Genomic DNA, 19,145 nt, shown 5'->3' on the forward strand with positions numbered 1-19,145 from the left:
ATGCAAAACTCTGAAGCACTACAGACAGCTTCACAATAAGTTTTTAGATTTACCCCTTTCATATATTTAAAAAAACAACTTCTAATACACGAATATTCACATATTTTCTAGTAAAAGAATGCCCCAAATGAAGACTAAAATCTTGCCTCGCAACCCAAGATGCAAGTTCAGCACAAGTAAAATCTAAGCAATTTTCCTTTTTCATGAGGAAACCTCTATTAATAAATTCCGAGCAACATTACCAAACACTCTTTTGAGAGAAATAGTAGTAGTACGGTTAAAGGTTTTAAGACAAGGTTTAGGATAAGCCAAACTTCAAGCAACTTCCTCCTCCCCCACCTCCACAAGAAGAAAGTAATGTTGATGGGATTTTAACATTGATGTAAACTGAGTTACAAGGAGGGCATCAGGGCAGGGAATACACTGAGACTGTAAATTGAAAGGAAACGACTAAAATATTCCAGGACACAACATCTCTGATCAAAGAATCTAAAAATTCTACCCATCTACATCAATTAACATGATGGTAAGAATCAACATATTCAATAAATTCTAAAAAAAAAAAAAAAAAAAAATTGTTATTTATTTTGCCTAAGCTTTCTATCACAAAAAAAGGGTTACCTGTATAAATGGAAATCACTTTTAGTTACGTCATCCACTGGTAAACAGGACTCTGATCTCTCCTCCTCTATGATAGGAGTCTGATCTTGCTTTTCTTCAGTAACACCATCCACTTCTCCAAAGGTAGTAGGACCATGACAATTTGTGTCACATACTGAAATTTCTCCCACTAATAAACAGGAATGAAATCAGTTTGGACATTCTGGCTAACAGTACAAAATTCTAATTCTCACATACCAGCTTCAGTGAAGCAAGATTTAATAAAGAACAAAGAAAACTCTGGTGGAAACTACATAATTAATGTTTAAGATGACTGTTCTCAGCTAAAATAAAGCACAACATACAGATTTAGCATGAAAGTTAACTTCTTGAAAGGCACAGCTCTGTACCTTTCAAGGTAGATCAGTAACAAAACAAACCCCCCAGTTTTCATTTTTAAGACCTCAGTGTCTTCACATAAAGACTGTATATTTGAACATTTGCAGGTGAGCAGTGAACATTTTCGTCTCTTACTTTTCTTTGAGGATTTTCTTTCGACAGCAGTATTTGATGACAACTCTTCCGGAATATTCTCCACTTCCTGTTCTGGATCATCTTTTTTCCTCCTTTTTCTTTTCTTTTTGGCTGATGCTGGCTCTATGGTAGCCTGTTCTTCTGTCCGTTCAGAAACGCCCAAAGATTCTTCATTCTCCTTCTCAGCCATCACAGCATCTGCTTCTGTTTCTACATCAGAAACTCTGGCTTTCTGAGAATTATCTTGATCACTAGCAGCTTCTGAACTGGCAGCTTTCTCTATCGAGACAGTATAGTTCCTAATTAACAGGCTGATGGAGTATTAGGAGCCATAAATTCCCAAGATGCTATTTTTGGAAATATCGTTGACAGATATTTTCAAAACGAAAATCTTGTGAATGCATAAATCAATGCTGACACACTATTAGGCATACAAGTAGGTCCGTGAGAAGTCAGTCGCTGATTAAAATGAAAAACTTCAGCATAGATTTACTGCAACAGACTTCAGGAGTCAAAATGTAGGTAACAGAGAAACAGCATCACAAAATAAAAATTTATTATAAAACTAAAAATTTAAAGGAGAATTTAAACAGTGTGCCAAAAAAAAAGCTTCAGCCCAAAGATGCTAAAAAGTGAGTTCACCGGCTACTCTAAGACATTTATTAACTATTAAATTAAAAACACCCTTCTAGCAGTCCAGTGCTTTGTACTCTGGAAGAACAATAAGTGGCCTACAGAAAATGTGCCTCAAGAAACCAATTATTACCATCCTGCACACAAGTGAACTACATCTGAAAAAGAATAATGCTACAAAGCCAGAATTTTCTTGCCCTGTTCACAACAGGAGAGAAAGAGCTCCCCTATGTGATTTTTACTTTGTTAGTGATATATGTCTGAAGCAACATTAACATCACCACTCTATGATGGTATCTCGAGCATTCTTTCGAAGTACCTTTTGGTTTCTTCCGAGTCCTTGACGGTCTCTTTTCTTTTGGCTTCTGGCTTTTAACTGTCTTTTGCTTTCTCTTTTCCTCATCAGCCAAGACCTTCTCAAGCAGCTGAGAAAAGAACTCAAAATCAAAGGGCCGCTTTTCTTCTGTCCAGTTAAAACAAAGAAATACAAAAGACTTTGTAACTGATAATCTTGCCAAAATTATGCTTTTGTAAAATAATCACTATTACACTTTGTATTAAAAATCAACAATTACATATTTAAACAGATTCCTTTCTGAATATGTCTTGGCAGAAACTAGATAGACGCAACGTAAAAAAATTGTGGCAGCTTGTTTTTTTTAAAAAAACAGACTGCAGAAAGGCTGCAATATTTAGCAGTGACAAATACATAAACTGTATCATAGCAGCAAACAATGAATTAATGTGCTAACATAAGACTCACATGGCCCCTTCAAAAAACATAAAGCACTTAAAAGATCCTCAAAGCAGTTTACAATTAGTAACTCTGCTCTTAATTCCAGTGAAGCACAATAATCCTCAGTTGAAAGTTTATATTAATCTCGTTTATGGACAAATACGAAGTTGAAAATTAAACCTAAAGATCTTATTTGTGAATCATACTATAAAAAACCTTGAGAGTGCCTAATTTCTAAATTCATTTAAGAGTAAAGATTTTCATAAAATTACTCAAGTAAGGCAGAGCACAAAAATGACAATGATGAAAGATGCCTCCATCTAAATGAGTTGTTGAGAGGTGGGGTGTTTTCTTTACTTACTGAAAGCTTTGTCTATCCTCCATCCATTTGCTTTTTCCTCACGTTTGAACTTATTCTAAAAATAAAAGTTAGGTTTATCTTTAAATAAGCAAGAAATGCAACCATATAGCTGTTTGCACAACACAGAACAAGACAAAGTTTTTAAACTATTTTATAACAATACATTTTTCTAGGAATTGAAGTTGTTAAATGTTACAAGCATATTCATAGAACACAAAATTTGGCATTATTTTTTACACAGACAATTAAAATTTGTTTTCTGTCAGCAGTAAGTATAACTAGCTTATTTTTGGTTATTTTGCAACATCTTCCATCCATCCTCATTATGTCCAGTGCAGGAAGAGGTTGAATTATAGAAGTTACTAACAAGACACCAGAAAGAGGTAACACAAAAGAATCTCAAACATCACGCACTATCAGCATTTTCCAATTAAAATAAAAGCAATATTAGCTATATCTGCTTGTTAAATACAGTGATCAGAATGCAACCCAGCATATTCATATTTTAAATTGTTATTAAAAGCATTACTTCAGAGCCAATTAGCATCAAAATTATCAACTACTAGGAATAACGAGAATAAAAAACTGAAACAGAACAGTGAAAATAGATGTTTAATTATTTGAATGCTTTAATTTTTACCTTAATTTCTGCTCTAGCTCTATGAGGAAACAGTCGCCCAATCAAAGAGAAGTCTGTTCCTACCATACTGATAGCTAAAAAAAACATGTCCGTCTCTGGGAGAAAAAAAAAAGGATAGACAATATTTAGAAGTACTTTAGAAGTGATTGTCCCTCTTACTATCTAAAATAGAACAGTTGCAAATTATTAATACAACTAAACAGATAACTCAGAGAAGGGACCATTTTCTCATCTACAGAATCAGATAAATTATGATTACAATCAACCATTAGGATATCTAACAAGGCTGCAAATTGAATTGAATTGAATCCCAGCAAAATTTAAAGTTATGTAGTTAATGAAAAAAAAATCAACTTTTATCACATGACAAATCTTCCCAACATTAATGAGAAACATAACACAAAGCAGTATCACACTAATCAATATAATTATATACTCTCCAATTTTCATACATCCATTCTCTGATAGAGAACATGTCCATTAAGAAATTACTTAGATAAGTAACCAGCATTTCCCATCGCCTAGTGGGGATCAGATTTACTAACACTACCCATTTCTGCAAAAGCATGTTTGAATAAAGCATCTTTTTATACACACACATACATTTGTGTACATACACAAACAACCTTGCTCATTCTCCATTCAGGAAGATAAATTCTGAAATAATAGCAATATTTTCTTATAAAGCTGGGACTTCAGCATAATATACTCAAAAATATGCTCACCTTTATTTGACCATGGTTTTGTATAAAAACTTTTCCTGAAGCTGGAATATGTAGTTGTAGAGCCACGTTCAAATATGGGATCATTTTCTTCTACAACACATGGACCTTTTGTCCTTAGTACTTCTACAGTTAAACTGGAACAGCGAACCAAAAGACACTTAAATACTCCTGAAAATATTACTAACAGGACATATTGTTGATGTTTATTAGTGAACTATTCAGATTTTTAGTTTCGATACTTTAGTATTTTCAAATGGTCATAGCACTCTATGCAAAGTTACTGAAAACACTGACACTTGAGCAGGGCAGCAAGGTTCAAGACAGAAAGCTGGAGCAAATAACATGCTGACACCCAGATAGCAATGACCAAACTCACGCAAGTACGACAAAGAAGGGAAGTAAATAAAAGACATCTGGGAGTTTGATAAATATTCACTATTCATTCACTTGAATAAAACATTGCATCATCTTCTCTCCATCTTTCTCCAAAAATACATTTCTGATAGAAAATATGAGAATTATCTATCATGAGAATTATCACTATAGTGGTGATGTAGATAATTGTGGTCATATTTTATCATACATTTGCATTGCTTTCTAAACTATGGGATAGCTTGGCTATCCTAATCATCAAAACATTCTCGTTTGTCCTTGTTCAAGATAACTATTCTTTATCCACAAACCAAGCAGCAGTCCAGTATATATTGTCTACTAGTTGGATTGCAGAATCTGGTACCTTTCTTCATCCAGAATAATTGAGCCATCTTCTGCTACTTTCACTCGAGGAACTAGAAGTGGACCATCCTGACTCTCCTCTCCATTCTCTGCTTCCTCCTCCTCATCTTCCTCTTCATGATCAAGAGTATTTTTCTCTTCCTGTCTACAATTAAGAAATCAATCAAAAACTTACTGCTCAGTACACCAGATACTCAATGATCTAATGAGCGACTCAGCAACACAGCCCACTACTGTAATTAAAAAGGACCCTGAACTCTGCTGCTCATTCCATTGCACCACAGAAAAATGACCCAGAAACATAATATTGAAACAAAACGGTTTTTAACCACATTCCCCTCCCAAATTGCTTTACATTTACTTTAAGTAAGGATTATAATGTTGAAACAATAAGCAAAAAGAGCAAAAACTTAAATTAATATCACAACATACATTACAGCATGTTGTTTTCTGACAAAAACCAAATTTTTGACTCTAAATACCCCAATGAACAAGACTTACTCTTTCATTTGACCCAATGCAGTATTTTTTTCTGTTCTCTTTTCCTCTGCCAGAGAAGACCTAAAATTTTGTAAAACACTAAAGATGAAAGTTTGTACAGACACATTTCTGCTTTCATCTAATAAAGCACAAACTCTCAAACTTGCTTTTAATGGATAACAAAAAAAAACACACTTTTCATATTATTTTATGTTCTTTGTACCATGTCTGGACTTGATCTAATTGGACAAACATGACTGTTTAATGAATTTTGCTGGATTTTGTATAACCCTTTAATTGTTCAAGGCATATCAAGAGGACAAAACAAGAGATTTCAAGCAGTGATCCATAAGACTATGATGATGATCATCAGGTGATTCACTGCTGACTAATGTTCACAGTGCTTTCCACTGGGAGTTCAAACTACCTTATCACAAGCAGGTGAGGATGAAGAGCAGCCAACAGCTTACTGAAAAACAAGCACCTTCTACCTTGCATCATAAGCTCATAAGTTGAGGGTACAACTGTGCTACTACAGACAAGTGTCTGCATTTTGCACTGATTAGCAAGTTCTGTGAACATGAAAATCCTGGTCCATCCAACAAGCACCATACTTTTCAGAATAGCTAAACTAAGTTTTTTTTTTTATAGCTGCTTATCAGGTTTTCATTCCAAAGATTTTGGACCACCTCCTGTATCATCCACACCATTCCAAACTGATTTACAGAGCCAATACCTTCAGGGCATATGCTGCCCCGAGAATCACTACTGAATAACATTATCATGGTTGACAAGAGCCAGGTTTAGAGGTATATGGATATATCCATCCTAAGAGCATGTGGAATGTGAGAGCATATGGTTCAGTAGGTTAACACTATTCAGTGTAGAAGAAATAACAAATAACAAGGAAATCCATAAATAAAACAGACATGCAAACATTAAGGAGCAGTTAATAACAGAACAACAAACACCAGAACTCCTCAACCACTCACTGACTGACTATTAAAGGAACTACTTGGGCATAGTCTTGAAGAGGATCGATCTGAACTACATAATTGATAAAAATGGAGAAACATGGTTATCATAAAGTGTTATGGAATACTTGAGGGTCTTCAAGATTCTGAGAAATTTACTGTGTATGAGAACAGCCTTGTGAGACTACATTAAATTTATCAGAAGATATTTATGGGAAATATCAGTATGGATGGAGAGCAACATCCAAAGGAAAAGAGAAAGGAAAGGCGTAACTTAGGCAGTTACCTCAAAGCAGGCTGCCAGTCAGTATGCAATCTGAATAAGCCCTGCTGACTCACCACTGCACTCTATCCCATTTTCTGTGTATTTGCTACTCTCTGTGTGAGGGAAGCAGAGCCTACATGCCAGCAACTGGAAAAGATGCTGCAGGTCACTGGGCCTGTAGGTCTAGCTGCCAACAAACACAGAGACCACAGACCAGATGTCCAAACGCCAAGACCTGGCTAGTGTAGGGTGTGTAATATAAAGGGTTGAAAGGTCCAAGTGCCAGCAGCTAGAGAAGGCGCTGCAGGTCACATGGCCTCCAGTCTATGTGCTAGCAAGTGCAGAGGCCAGGGGGTGTGGAAACCTAAGCGCTACCAACTGCAAAGCCTGCCTATGTTAACATTTTTCTAGCAAAACTAACCTTGTGTGCATGTGTATATGTGCACTTTGCTAGCAAATATCAAGCTAAAAAGACTAAAGATTTGAATCAGCTGCTTGGTAAGGGCCCTAGATCTGGAAATGAATATTAGGGATACTGAAAGCCCATACTAATATCAGAGGGATCCATGACTGTGGCAGTGATCACAAGACAAGGGCAAGACCAGATGCATCTGGTTTGCTAGCAAACACCAAACCAAAGTAACCAACCAGTACCTGCTAGTTACTTGAACCAACAGGTAAGAGGAAACCACAAACCGGGCCAGGGAGCTCACAGTCCAGGTATTTTTACGGGACTGGAAGTCATGCTGAATTTAAGGAATCTGTCACTGCAAGTGTGCTTACAAATCTAGAGTGAGGGGTGCTCGTGCGTTCACTCCTGAACTTCAATCCAGAGCAGAGAGAGAGGACGAAAAGGACAGGGCTGCTGTATTTATATTCATGTTGGTGGTGGTTGCAAGTAAAGGCACTGCTCTGTCCGGTTGTCCGCATGGCCAGTTGCGGGAATGTGCTTTACCTGGGATACACTCTCAACCCTGCCACTGGCCAAACCTGCTCACAGGACCAGCATCAGCTGCATCCATCCAGCTGGGAGAGAGACCTCCTGGGTCTTCAAGCACACCCAGCTGCACTTCAGCAGCCTGCGGGAAGGAGAAACACTTGCATCTCAGAGCCAGCTAGATTTAGTGACCTAACATCCCAAGTATCCATAACTGATGAAGTTGAAGTTGTATATAAAAATAAAACATACACACACACACACAGACTTAATGTTAATCTGCATTTGAAATTGTTTGTTCAGAGATAAACCATTAGTGGGGACACCTTTCTTTAATATTTAATCAGGGAAATAGTTATATTTTTTCATAAACTCCATACTCAGCTTTTTGTACAAAAGCTGAGTAAGTGTGAAAATGTTTCTAAGTTTATGTTGCTAATGCAGATATTAAATTGGCGATTAAAAAAAATCATTTGATCTAAGTCGGGGGAATCATACTTACTTCATAGGATTGTTTTCTGGCAGATAGTATATCAAGTCTCTCATAGTCATTTTGGACCGATCTGGTGGAGAACGTCCTTCAATTACTGGAGGCCTGTGTTTTAACTGTTTCTGTGTGAAAATAAAACAAATGAGCTCGCCTTACAAATACTTTTTACTTAATAAATAGTTTTTATTTAGGATGTAGGTTTTTTGTTTGTTTGTCTCTTCCCTCTCAATCAGTTAAGTAATTTTATCTTGCAAGTGTCCATTTGTCAGAGATAACATTAGCAACCCCTAAGTATTTTAAACTCTTACAGAAATTCAATACTCTAGGCAGTGAGAAGTGAGATCCCAGAACTTAGTCAATGATTAAGTCAAAAAACTATGAGGAATCCCAAACCTCAGGTTTCTTACAGCACACTTCTCTGTTGCATTTGCCAGCTGTAAAGTTATTTAAATTGGAATGCTGACCATCATTTATTAGCAGGTCTCAGATTAAAAAAAAAAGTCTTTCATAAAATAATCTATACTATGACAGAACACAAGCTGCTATTGCTTACAAATCATTCAAGCCTCTGCAAAGAGTTATAAGACCTGACAGACTATTAACAGTAAGCAGCTGATAACTGTCAGAAAACTACTGCAAAGGAGAAGTGAGGTATAAGTGATATATCAGGCACATGACACTTCTCCACACATGAGCACTGTGCACCACAGAGGCCTACCAGACGCTCCTTCTTCAGCTCTTCTTTAAGCATTTCTCTTAACTTCCGAGCTTTGAGGATCCTTTCACGGTCAGAAAATATTCGTTGCCCTTTTATAGGGGTGGGTTTTGTGGGTAGCTTTTCCTCTTGTGTCACTGATCTATCTTGTGTCGGTCTTTCCTTGAGTGGGGAAGATACATTCTTCTGCAGGGTATCATCATTTTTCTGAGCTGCTACACCCACATTTGGTTCTTTGATGGCTGTTTTTTTTAATGGAGAGAACTGTGGCACTTGTGGCACAGGCGTTTTCTTTTCAGGCAATATGGGAGACTTTGGAGAACTTTCCACATTAGTCTTTTCTAATGGAGAGGAATCCTTCTGAAGGGAAGCACTTCCAACAAGAGCCTGAGAAACTGCTCGCCTCTGCGGTTTTGAAGAGGAACGTTGTGCAGATGAAGGTCCAGCTCTGGGTTTTGCAAGATTGGGCAGAGTAGAAATCCGTTTTCTTCTCTGTGTGGGCATCTCTGCCGCTTTACTGGCTTCTCCAGAATCATTTGAGCTATCAGTCTTCTCATCTCTGGAAAATTCAAAAGAGTATTCTGAAATATTTTACAGTGGCAGTTTTACAGCTTTGGGAACCAGTATGTATATTTGTGGACCAAATAATATAAATGCAATGCTACAGAGAAATGCAACTACATACAAGAAGGCACATGAAAACCAAGTTGTAGTTGGTACTTTCTCCTGAACCCATCGTAAGAACTGACATATTTTATAATATTAATTGTTAATGTCATAAGCTGATTAAGAATGTTCCTTCTTCGCCTTTGCCCCATTCTTTTTTAGAAGGCCTTCTAATCAGAGAATATCAAACATTACAATACAATAAAGATAATGAAGTCTTGTAAAAATATGCCGCATGTCAGTTACATATGAAAAACAATCAAGAAACCTATATGCAATAAGCAGCTCCATGATTTTCGAAACAATTAACATGAACATTAATTACACTTACGTATTTGCAAGTAGATCATGTTGGAGCGGATCACTTAAAAAAAAAAAAAAAAAAAAAAAAAAGACAAAGGACATTACTATTCCATTTCCCATACTAATAACAAGATTAAGCAGCCCTCTTAAAGTAATGACTTTTAGCTTCCATAGAAAGCTTTCTTATCTCTATGTAAGGAATATGTAAGTTCCAAAGTGCAAGCAAAATGCCAAATACTGTCCCCTTCCCAAGTCTGCAAGCAACTCCAGAGCGCTGACTGCCGTCACAGTAAAAACTGCAGCTCAATTAAAACTGAGTCATAAAGGGATTCTTAATTTTATGTTTGAGCTATGCCTTTTGTGTTTCTGTACATAGGGATGTTCACACCCATGACCCTCCTCCCTCCAAGAAGAGTCAGAAGCAAATGCCTCTGAAAGACTACAAGAAAAGCATAACCACATAGCAAAATTGTTCCAAATTCTCTTCAGCTACTAGTTATCTGTGGCTCAGGCACAGCCTACAGATGATGTCTTCATATATAACAGCTTCACTTTTTTTTCAATTGTCCCATATATTTCAGCATTGTTCATATACACAGTACCTTTCTGTGTGCTTTGAGTAAGATATTTTCCATTTCCATTCAAAGTCATTTGCATTGCAAGAGATAGTGAAACTGAACTCGAGAAACCAAACTGTGCTGCTGCTGTCAAATCCACTTAGGCAGAGTTTGAGAGCCACCCACCCAGGGGGGATGGCCTTTATCTAGGGAGACTTGAGAGAGGCTACCCGCTCCTTCCAGCTGAAATCTGAACTGAGGACCACACCACAGCGTTTTAGCTGACCACACGTCTCCCCTGAGAAAGGGCTTTGTTTCCAAACCCATACTTCTGCGAAGAAACTCTTTCATAGCCCTTTTCCCTGCCCCACACATGTCGCTGGGCTGGCAAGCTGAAGAAGTCTGCACACTGACTTCAGCATGAACAACATGGATCACAAATACTTTCGGATTTATACTGCTGTTCTGCTTTTTTCTTTAAAACAGCAGCTTTGTGGGTTTGCTTGCCTGGATAGCTTCTGTCTTTGTCATTACCCATGAGTCTCTTACTGACACGGCAGAAACCCATTTTTCAAGCCATGTGAACAAACTCCTTTAGAATACTCTCCCTTTTAAAACAGCACTGGTATCTATTTTTTGAGACATACACTTAAGTTACACTAAAACAAACATTAAATTGAAAATACAAAAACACTTTACAAACCCATGGAATCAGCAGCAGTACTACATAACTGAAAAATAACAAGCTACATAACCTACATTTGAGAAGAAAAAAATAACAGAAGTCCAGTAGTCTGACCTCTATACATACAGAATTTTAAAACAAAGTTTGAAGACAAAGCTTTGTTACAACACATTGTGAAAGAGGTTCTTTTATAAAAAAAAAATATTGGATAAAAGGCAGTAACCAAAAACATCACATTAGGCTTGTCCAATACCTGATTTTTTAGACAAAAGAATCACTTAAGATCTCACATCATGTCATGAAGAACAGGTTTCAACTAAATATATATTTACAGGCATTCACACAAAACGTAAACTCAACTCGGAGAGAAGGTTGTTCTGAAATGTAATTACCAGACTGCGAAAGGTCCTGAGGAACTGGTCCTGGGCACAATCTCAGAAAGTATACTCATTCTTTAGAATAACACAAAAAGGAGAAAAAAAAAAAGAAAAAAAAGAAAAGGCAAGAAAGCTTTCACCTGTTAACAGGGACAAATGCATGGCAACAAATGCCAAGAACAGAACCGCTGTAAAGCACGAAACAGAGTCATGTTGTGTGGGCTGGCAGCTGTGCTGCCCAGGGAGGCTCTGGCCGGCAGCAGCGCCGCGGGCAGAGCACAGGCTCCCAGCGCGCCAGGCCCCTCCTCTGCAGGCTGAAGTCGCGTTTCGCCGCGCAGAGCTGCAACGCCGCCGCGCGGAACGCGAGCAGCACGCGGCGAGCCCGCAACGCCGCCGCGCGGAACGCTGCTGAGGCAGCGCACGCGCCGGGCACAGCCGGGCCGCTGTCCCCGCTGGCGGCGGGCACCGCTGCCGCCCCGCACAGCCGCGGGGAAGCGGCGACAAGCCGAAACTTCAGGCCAGAGCCCCCCAGGACGCGGCGGCACCCGTCAGTGCAGGAGACCCCCCGCCCGTCCGACATCCCGGACCCGGAGCGGCCCGCCCGCAGCGCCGCCGCTGCGGCCCGCCGAGACTCACCTCTCGGCCGCCGGAGACTCGGCCGCCGCTCCCGGGCCCGGGCTGCCCTGCGGCTCCAGCCCAGCCGCGCTGCCCCTGCCGCCGGGCCGCACGTTGGGCCGCACGCTGAGGCGGGCCCTGCGGAACATGGCGCGGACAGCGGCGGGCGCGGGGCTCGGCTCGGGCCAGGACGCGGCACCGCCGCTCACGGCATGTCACCCGCCACGCCCCGCCGGCGGCGCCGACGTCATCCGCGCGCGACGGGCGCGGCCGCGGCGTGGGAGACGTTGGGCCGCGGCCGCGCCCCCGGCACGGGGCGTGTTGGGCTCTTGGCCGCGGTCACGTCCCGAAGCCTCGTGCCTCCCAGGGCGCGAGTTAAATCATTAATAACATTCCCTCATTGCTTGGAATGGTCATGTGAATAAAGTTAATTGCTTTGTTACCTACGGGGGCCTGGAATTCTGATTTAAAAGGCAAGTCTGTACAAGCCGATGCTTGATCTAGGCAGAAAACTCAAAGTGCAATGCTAAAACAATGCTTTGATATTAGCTCAAAAGCCATTTTTACTTAAGTTATATTTCTGCAAATAGACTCTCAGTCATCAGTTTTCCTCATGATAATCAAATTCATGCTGAGCCAGGACGGTTATTTCCTCAAGCTGGTTAAGGGTTTTTCTTTGAGAGGGCTGGGGCAGTGCAAAGAAAGCACCTGAGGCGGCACAGCAAAGCGTGTTGGGGTTGGATCTGGTCTTGCAAAGGGAAGGTGCTATGAGACGTGAGGAAGGCAAGAGCCTGGAGGAAGCCATGTGGGGTGGGATGAAAGGGAAAGGCGATGCCAGAGCAAACTAAAGGAGCAATGCTAGGAGAGAGCAAGCTGTGCTGGAAGGGAGCCGCAAAGTGCATTTATTAACTTTTCTTGGTAGTTATAAGTGATGGTGATCTACATTGATTCTTTTTCTGCTTGATCAAAAGATGTGAAGTTTCATATTATAAAAGCAAAATTGATCTTTTTTCTATTTACTTATATTCTCATTTGAAATCCTGAATTTCTATCAAGAAGAGCTGTTAGCCCAAGAGACCCAGACTAGGGGTGCTGTGATGTTGCAATTAGTTGTTTTACAAGAACAACTACTGCTCAGCAGGATAAGCTGGTATATCATAAGAGTTTTCACCTCTATTTTCTTTTTTCTTAAAAATGTGTATCTGGAAATTCTGTAACTGTGAGATGCCACATCTACTTTTCATTTATATAAAAACATAGGACAGTTACAGTAAGAAACTGGAAAACATGACCTAAGCATGACAGAAGACCAGAAAGGATATGCCTTATTTGACCTAATACTGGGATAATTTCAAGAATGCAAAAAGCCTTTCTCCTCTCCTAGAACAGCAACGGCCAGGAAGCTGATCCACCCCCTCTAGTTACCTCAGGGTAATACGACATGCTTATAGGCCCACGTTGCTTTCTCAGACCACTGTTAACCCTAAATAATCACCTCTCTCCTCCTTCCCTTTCCCAGCCGTCTCCGGGAAAGGAGAGCATAGGCAGTTATTTCCACAAACAGCCTTTTCTCTTCAGCCCCCAGGGGCACAGCGCCATGCGGCGGGACGGAGCGAGGCAAAATGGCCGTCCCGCCCCTCAGCAACGGACGCCGCTCGTGCCCCGCCCTGCCGCGCCGCAAGCCCCGCCCCTCAGCACCGCCCACCGATTGGGAGAGGCGGGGCGGTGGCTCCGCCCTTCCATGACGTCACGTGGCGGCAAGGCATTATAAGGCGCGCGCGCCGGGGGGCGCTGTGCTAGAAGGTTCTCGTTGCTGTAGTGGTGGGTGAGAGGAGCCGCGGCCGGCCAGGCGCAGCGTCTCGCCATGACCCGTGAGTGCCTGGCCGCTGGCGGGCCCCCATTCGCCCCACTGTCGGTACCCGGAGCGGTGGGGCTGCGTGGGGGCTTGAGGAGGGGTGGGGGAACGCCTCGGCCGCTCCGCTGTAATGGCGTCGGACAGCTCAGGCCGGCGGACGGGCGCAGCCTGGACGCGACACGGCTGAAGCTCCCGAGGTCCTGCCACCGTTTTAAGATTAAAGGAAAAGTATGCTCAGTGGCCCTTGGCATAGCAGTATGGAGGGAGAGGGTAGATGGTAGTCGGCTAGAAAAGTGCTAATGCTCTATTTCGATCTTGGCTGCAAATAAAGGGTGTTTAAAGGGTTGCTAATTACTTAATAGCTTACTGCTTCATTTATGATTATCGAGGGTGTCGCTAAAAGCGAACCAAGGCTTGCATATCATCATGTTAGTTAAAGCTAGTGTTAGTGTATCTGGTCCAAAATGGCGGAGGTCTCTGAACCAAGCCTAGGCTACTCCGGGATTACCGAGCATCAGCTGGGCTGCCGCTTGTCTTCTCAATGCTGTGCTTGGCATTGAGGAAGTGCCTTGATACCAGCCCTAATTGGGAAAAAAAAAAAAAAAGTACCTTCAAATCTGTTCCACCGATGAAAGTGCAGAAGAATTGCATGTTCAGAAGAATTAAATGTGCAGAGATAGACTTTGGGTTTATGGAGGAAGCAGCAGACAGGTTTTGATGTATTCCCACTTTCTGTGATAAAATATCTATAAGGTTGCAGGAAGGTACAGTGTTCCATGTCAGGTTACATCTGGTCTGACAATACCATACTTCATTTTTTGGACAGCCTAGTTCAATATGGTATCAGGAATACTGTGGGTGGAGAAAGCTGTGTGTGACATACAGTGTGGTCTCATCTTTAAGGTGTGTTTCCAGAACTCAGAATTTCAGTATGATTAGAATTGGCCTAGTTCATGTATTTTCAAATAAATGGTGGCAGGTTATTTCTTTTTTATTCTATTGTTAAGTTCTGGTATGTGATTAAGTTCCTTTGCTAGCTGGAAGGTGACTTGGAGATCATGATCTTAGATGTAAACCTTGTTGTTATTCTTCTAATTTCCTTCCAATAAAGATGGTTGTGCTTTGGTCCAGTTTCTGTGCTGTTTGGAGATTTTTAGTGTATCTTAAGAACAGCCTGAAGAGCAGGAACAGGTAGAACAGAAACTCTACAGAGTCTGGCAAGGTAGGGGCATATTCCGCACAGTTATAAGCAGACAGATTATACATGTGCCTCTCATTCTTGAGTTTCACATTTGAGAAAGGTGAGTAGAGTTAGCATTGGACTGTGTTCCATGGAAGGCCCAGGCTGATGTTACAGACTGTAGAAAGCTCAGAAAAAATGAACCTATCCAGCATCTTGGATAAAGTCCTGGGGCCAAATAATCTTTGGCAACATTTGCATGGAAGTTTAAGCTTCCTTTCAAAGAGTAATTTTGCTCTCTGATGCTAGTCTAGTGCTTCTACCTGCTGTCTTTTGCTGTGCAGAAGCATCACCCAAGACCAGCAACCAAGATCATTCATCCTGATTCTTCTGCTTATCACTTTTTACAGAATACTTCTGCAGACACCGTGCACAACACTGCCTGAGAGAAGAGGGGAATGCCTTAGGTTAAGGGTTCAGGATAGCTGCTGGGTGAACTGGGACTATAACAGTGTTTTGAGTTTGGGCATTTCTTCTTTATGGGCCAAGAAATAATGTCTTCAAGTACCACAGGAAACCTATTTGGTTCCTGCTGACCTGTGTGTACAATATTTGTGCACTCCTGAGCACTATAGAACTCTGGAACCATTTATAGCCTGGAATGTATCATCTGCTCATGAGTCATCAAGCCCCAATCAAACTGTAATATTGCTGGAGAGCTGTTTCACTTCAGTTCCTAAACAAATAGTGATCCTTCTCTATACTCCAGGACTCTGGGGACAAGATAACCTTGGATGCTAGTGAGGAGGAGGCGGCTTAGGAATTCTCTTCACCCTTACAAAAGATAGTACATGATGTCCTCCCACTGCCTTCCAAGGCTATATCAGCCTGCAGGAAGCAGCAGTCAAAATGCTCCCCCACCAGAAAAGCAGTGGTGTTCAGAATATGCAGTACTGCTGCTTCCATAGGATGCCTCTTATCTGCTTCTTGACACAGCAGATGCACTTAAACAGAACAACTATGAAGCCATGGTTTATGCCAAAAGTTACTATTTTTCCTCTGGACCTGGTTGTAAACTGCTTCTGCAGCAGCTGAAATGACAGGCACCTGAATATTATCTCTCCAAAGATAAAAAGAGCATAGGTGATCTTAAAACTGGAGAGATTAAAATGGGCACAACAAATTACAGGAACATCAAGCATGGAAAAATAACTTGTGGTTGTGTATGATGAACACAAGTGATTACTCCTAGAATAGGCTGGAATACTCTGAGCCCAGAAGAAGCAGGGCAAGAAGAAATACTAAGCAAAGAAACCCCTGGCAGATGAGCAGGAAAGCATACTTGAACTGCTCTAAGAAAGTGGATATAATTAAAGAGTTGACAATGTGCAGAAAAGAGTCTTATAGCTGAGGTAGCTATGGCTGCTGCCAGGAGGACTGAGTATTTGGGGCAGCAGCTCCGGGCAGCAGTTGTGTGCTGTTTTTGATATTTTGCCTTCAGGAATGCTGTCTTATCAAAAACAAAGCCTGTAGTGTAATCAGTCTTGTGGCTGATCAGTCCTGTGAAAGGCCTGTCTGTTTCTTGGAGAGTTGTCTTCCGTACTGCAAGCAGTGGGATGTATATTTAAGTTTTGTGAAGTCACACTTAAGTGCTGGCTAAGGCTGTGTCCAAGTGCTGCATTAACCTTATGTTGGCATTGAGTAGCTGTATCTGTATGTAGAAAATGGCTGTTGCAGTAGCCACATTAAACTTGGAAGACAACTTCAGTGCATAGGTCCAGTATTGCAAACTGTGGCATAGTATTCTGTAGTCCTTCCTGTAAGAGGAATAGGAGAATAGGAACATGCCTATATAACTGTCAGGTCTTGCATAAAGTTATATATCTCACAGGTGGAAATCAGCGTGAGCTTGCTCGCCAAAAGAACCTGAAGAAGACCCAGGAGATCCACAAAGGGAAAAGGAAAGAGGATAGCTTGTCTGCCTCTCAGCGGAAACAAAGGTAAGATCTAGTACAGTGGGAAGGAGCTTTTTTTTTTTTTTTTTTTTTAAGACAAGCTGTGCTGGCAAAGTAGTCGGATCCTAGTGATCAGCCTTAGAGAGTTAGAGATCCTTAGAGCCTCAGAGTTCTGGAGCAAAGCAGGCAAGACTTAATTCAAATCCTGGCTATACTACTTGCCCAGACTTCTTGTATGTTTTGTGAGCTGCTTTCCAGAATGAATACAAGAAGTAATTTCAAACTAATCTGGCACTCTTAAAACATGAGCAGAATTCAGCTGTGGGCAAATGAAAGTAGTAGGTTTCCATCAGCAGAACCGGTAACAAGTTGTCGGCTGTAACATCTAAAAGTCTGTACCTTTGTTTCAGAGTTTGCGAGTTTGGTTTGATTGAAATCAAATGACTTTCAAATAAAACTGGTAAGGGCTTGCTCAGTAGCTACTCAAATTGGCTGACGTCCTTAAAATAAGCAAAGTGGGAACAAAGAATGGTTCAGAGAAATGGTCTCAAATGAGATTTAAATACTTTGGCTCATGGTCCATTAATGTGCTAAAGTATAAATACTATATGCAGGCTTGTATCTGATATCAAGCAGCTTCATTTTTTTTTTTTTTGCAAGCCCTGGAGTGGAGGGAATTTGTTTTGAGCAGGTTTTGCCTAATAAAGGGGATTCCGTACTTAGAAGCTCTTCCATCTGTTATATCCTGTACTTTTGAAACTTAAACACAGATTTGTTAATGAAACAATTTACCTACAATGTAGGCTTACTTAGCAGTGAACTCTGTTCTATGCTGATACACTGCTGTTTTTCCTTGAAACTGGCATCGCTCAATGGCTCTTGGAAAGCAAGCCAAGAGATGTTCAGTGTGAAAAATGGTGAGCCAATATCTAAAGTCTAACTTTGCTTCTTTACAGAGACTCCGAAATCATGCAGCAGAAACAAAAAGCAGCTAATGAAAGGAAGTCTCTGCAGGCAGGAGCAAAATGAACCCTCCCTATGGAGGAGACCTACGGAGAGGGCGTCAATGAAACTAAAGGGCCGAGGAGATCAGACATTTATAAAAATGGCCAGCCATTAAATGGTTAAATGTTTATCTCATACTTGCAGACTTGTTCAATTTGCATTTTTTAGAGTATTTTCAGGTTAGTGTAGGCTTAGTTATCTGAAGTGTTATTTCAGCACTGACTGTACTCTTCTGCATGCATATAAGTAATGGTACCAGACAATAGCTTAACTCCAGCTTTTTGTTACAATTGTTGGTTTCACTTAATGGTCCCAGTAATAATGGATTTCTGAAACTACAGTTAGACCAGATTTTCTTTTTTGATTTCTTAAAGAACAACTTAATTCAGAATGGAACATACTTGTAAAATGTGGTTAAATTGAAAAGGTCTGAACTTCATCTTAAATTATTTTTACAATAAAATGTTGCATGAAATATTGTTAATTGAAATGGTTATGATTGATGGATTAGTTCTTTAAGAATTAAGAAAAGTCAATTATGGAGAAATATGGCAGTATGAAGTCTGTACTGTAGAAGATGCTTCTATAGTTACAGTATTCATTGGTGTACTTAAGCAGACCATGAAGCTATTACTATACTAAGAAGTCATGGGTTTTGAAGTTAATAAACTGAAGTTGTTCACAGATTGCAAAACTGCTGTCACTAAAATGGTTGAAACTGTTGCTTTCTCAAACTGGTCTCAAGAATAAAGCTTAGTGCAAGTGAAAATGCAGTGCTTGTTCATGGACAGGTTGACTGCTTTGGGTGTGTGCTGGCTGAGGTAACTACCTCAAATGCCTGGGAGGGGGAGATCTTTGCAGTCTCTTGGACTGCTTGCCTGAACTCTGTAGGCCTAAATGCTTTTATTGTTTGTAAACAATAGATGTGTTGCAGCTTATGCAGTTTCAGGAAACATGCGTATAATTTTGGCAGTACCTGTAGTTGGTGTGAAGCCTAGTGAGCCTTGGGTTCTGCCCTCTGCCTGCCAGCTTTTGAGAGATGTGAGTCCAAAGTGTTGTAACTTCACTTACACACGGCCACTGAGCACTGCAAGAAACTGCAGCACATTCTGGTTCAGAAAG

The 19,145-nt window shown here is 40.8% G+C and overlaps 2 protein-coding genes across 2 annotated transcripts in view; one reads left to right on the forward strand and one right to left on the reverse strand.

The window, feature by feature from the left end:
* BDP1 (BDP1 general transcription factor IIIB subunit) overlaps positions 1 to 11,993 on the reverse strand; it is a 47,142-nt gene extending 35,149 nt beyond the window's left edge. The window contains exons 1-11 of the mRNA XM_088536988.1: positions 11,668 to 11,993; positions 8,829 to 9,384; positions 8,123 to 8,232; positions 5,466 to 5,525; positions 4,966 to 5,109; positions 4,230 to 4,363; positions 3,505 to 3,599; positions 2,865 to 2,919; positions 2,087 to 2,230; positions 1,120 to 1,413; positions 622 to 733 (exon numbers count right to left, since the gene is read on the reverse strand). Coding sequence (XP_088393114.1) covers positions 622 to 733; positions 1,120 to 1,413; positions 2,087 to 2,230; positions 2,865 to 2,919; positions 3,505 to 3,599; positions 4,230 to 4,363; positions 4,966 to 5,109; positions 5,466 to 5,525; positions 8,123 to 8,232; positions 8,829 to 9,384; positions 11,668 to 11,993 — 2,030 coding nt within the window. The remainder of the gene's footprint in view (positions 1 to 621; positions 734 to 1,119; positions 1,414 to 2,086; positions 2,231 to 2,864; positions 2,920 to 3,504; positions 3,600 to 4,229; positions 4,364 to 4,965; positions 5,110 to 5,465; positions 5,526 to 8,122; positions 8,233 to 8,828; positions 9,385 to 11,667) is intronic.
* A 1,882-nt stretch (positions 11,994 to 13,875) lies between these two features.
* Positions 13,876 to 18,792, forward strand: SERF1B (small EDRK-rich factor 1B). Its single transcript, XM_088536971.1, has 3 exons — positions 13,876 to 13,899; positions 16,955 to 17,063; positions 17,975 to 18,792. Exons 1-3 carry the CDS (start codon positions 13,893 to 13,895, stop codon positions 18,045 to 18,047), a joined length of 189 nt encoding a protein of 62 aa, XP_088393097.1. The 5' UTR covers positions 13,876 to 13,892; the 3' UTR covers positions 18,048 to 18,792.
* The last annotated feature ends 353 nt before the right edge of the window (positions 18,793 to 19,145 follow it).

Source organism: Tinamus guttatus, unplaced genomic scaffold (assembly GCF_059628265.1).
Source record: "Tinamus guttatus ecotype Peru unplaced genomic scaffold, ASM5962826v1 Tinamus_guttatus_pri_ptg000711l, whole genome shotgun sequence".
NCBI classification, from domain to species: domain Eukaryota; kingdom Metazoa; phylum Chordata; class Aves; order Tinamiformes; family Tinamidae; genus Tinamus; species Tinamus guttatus.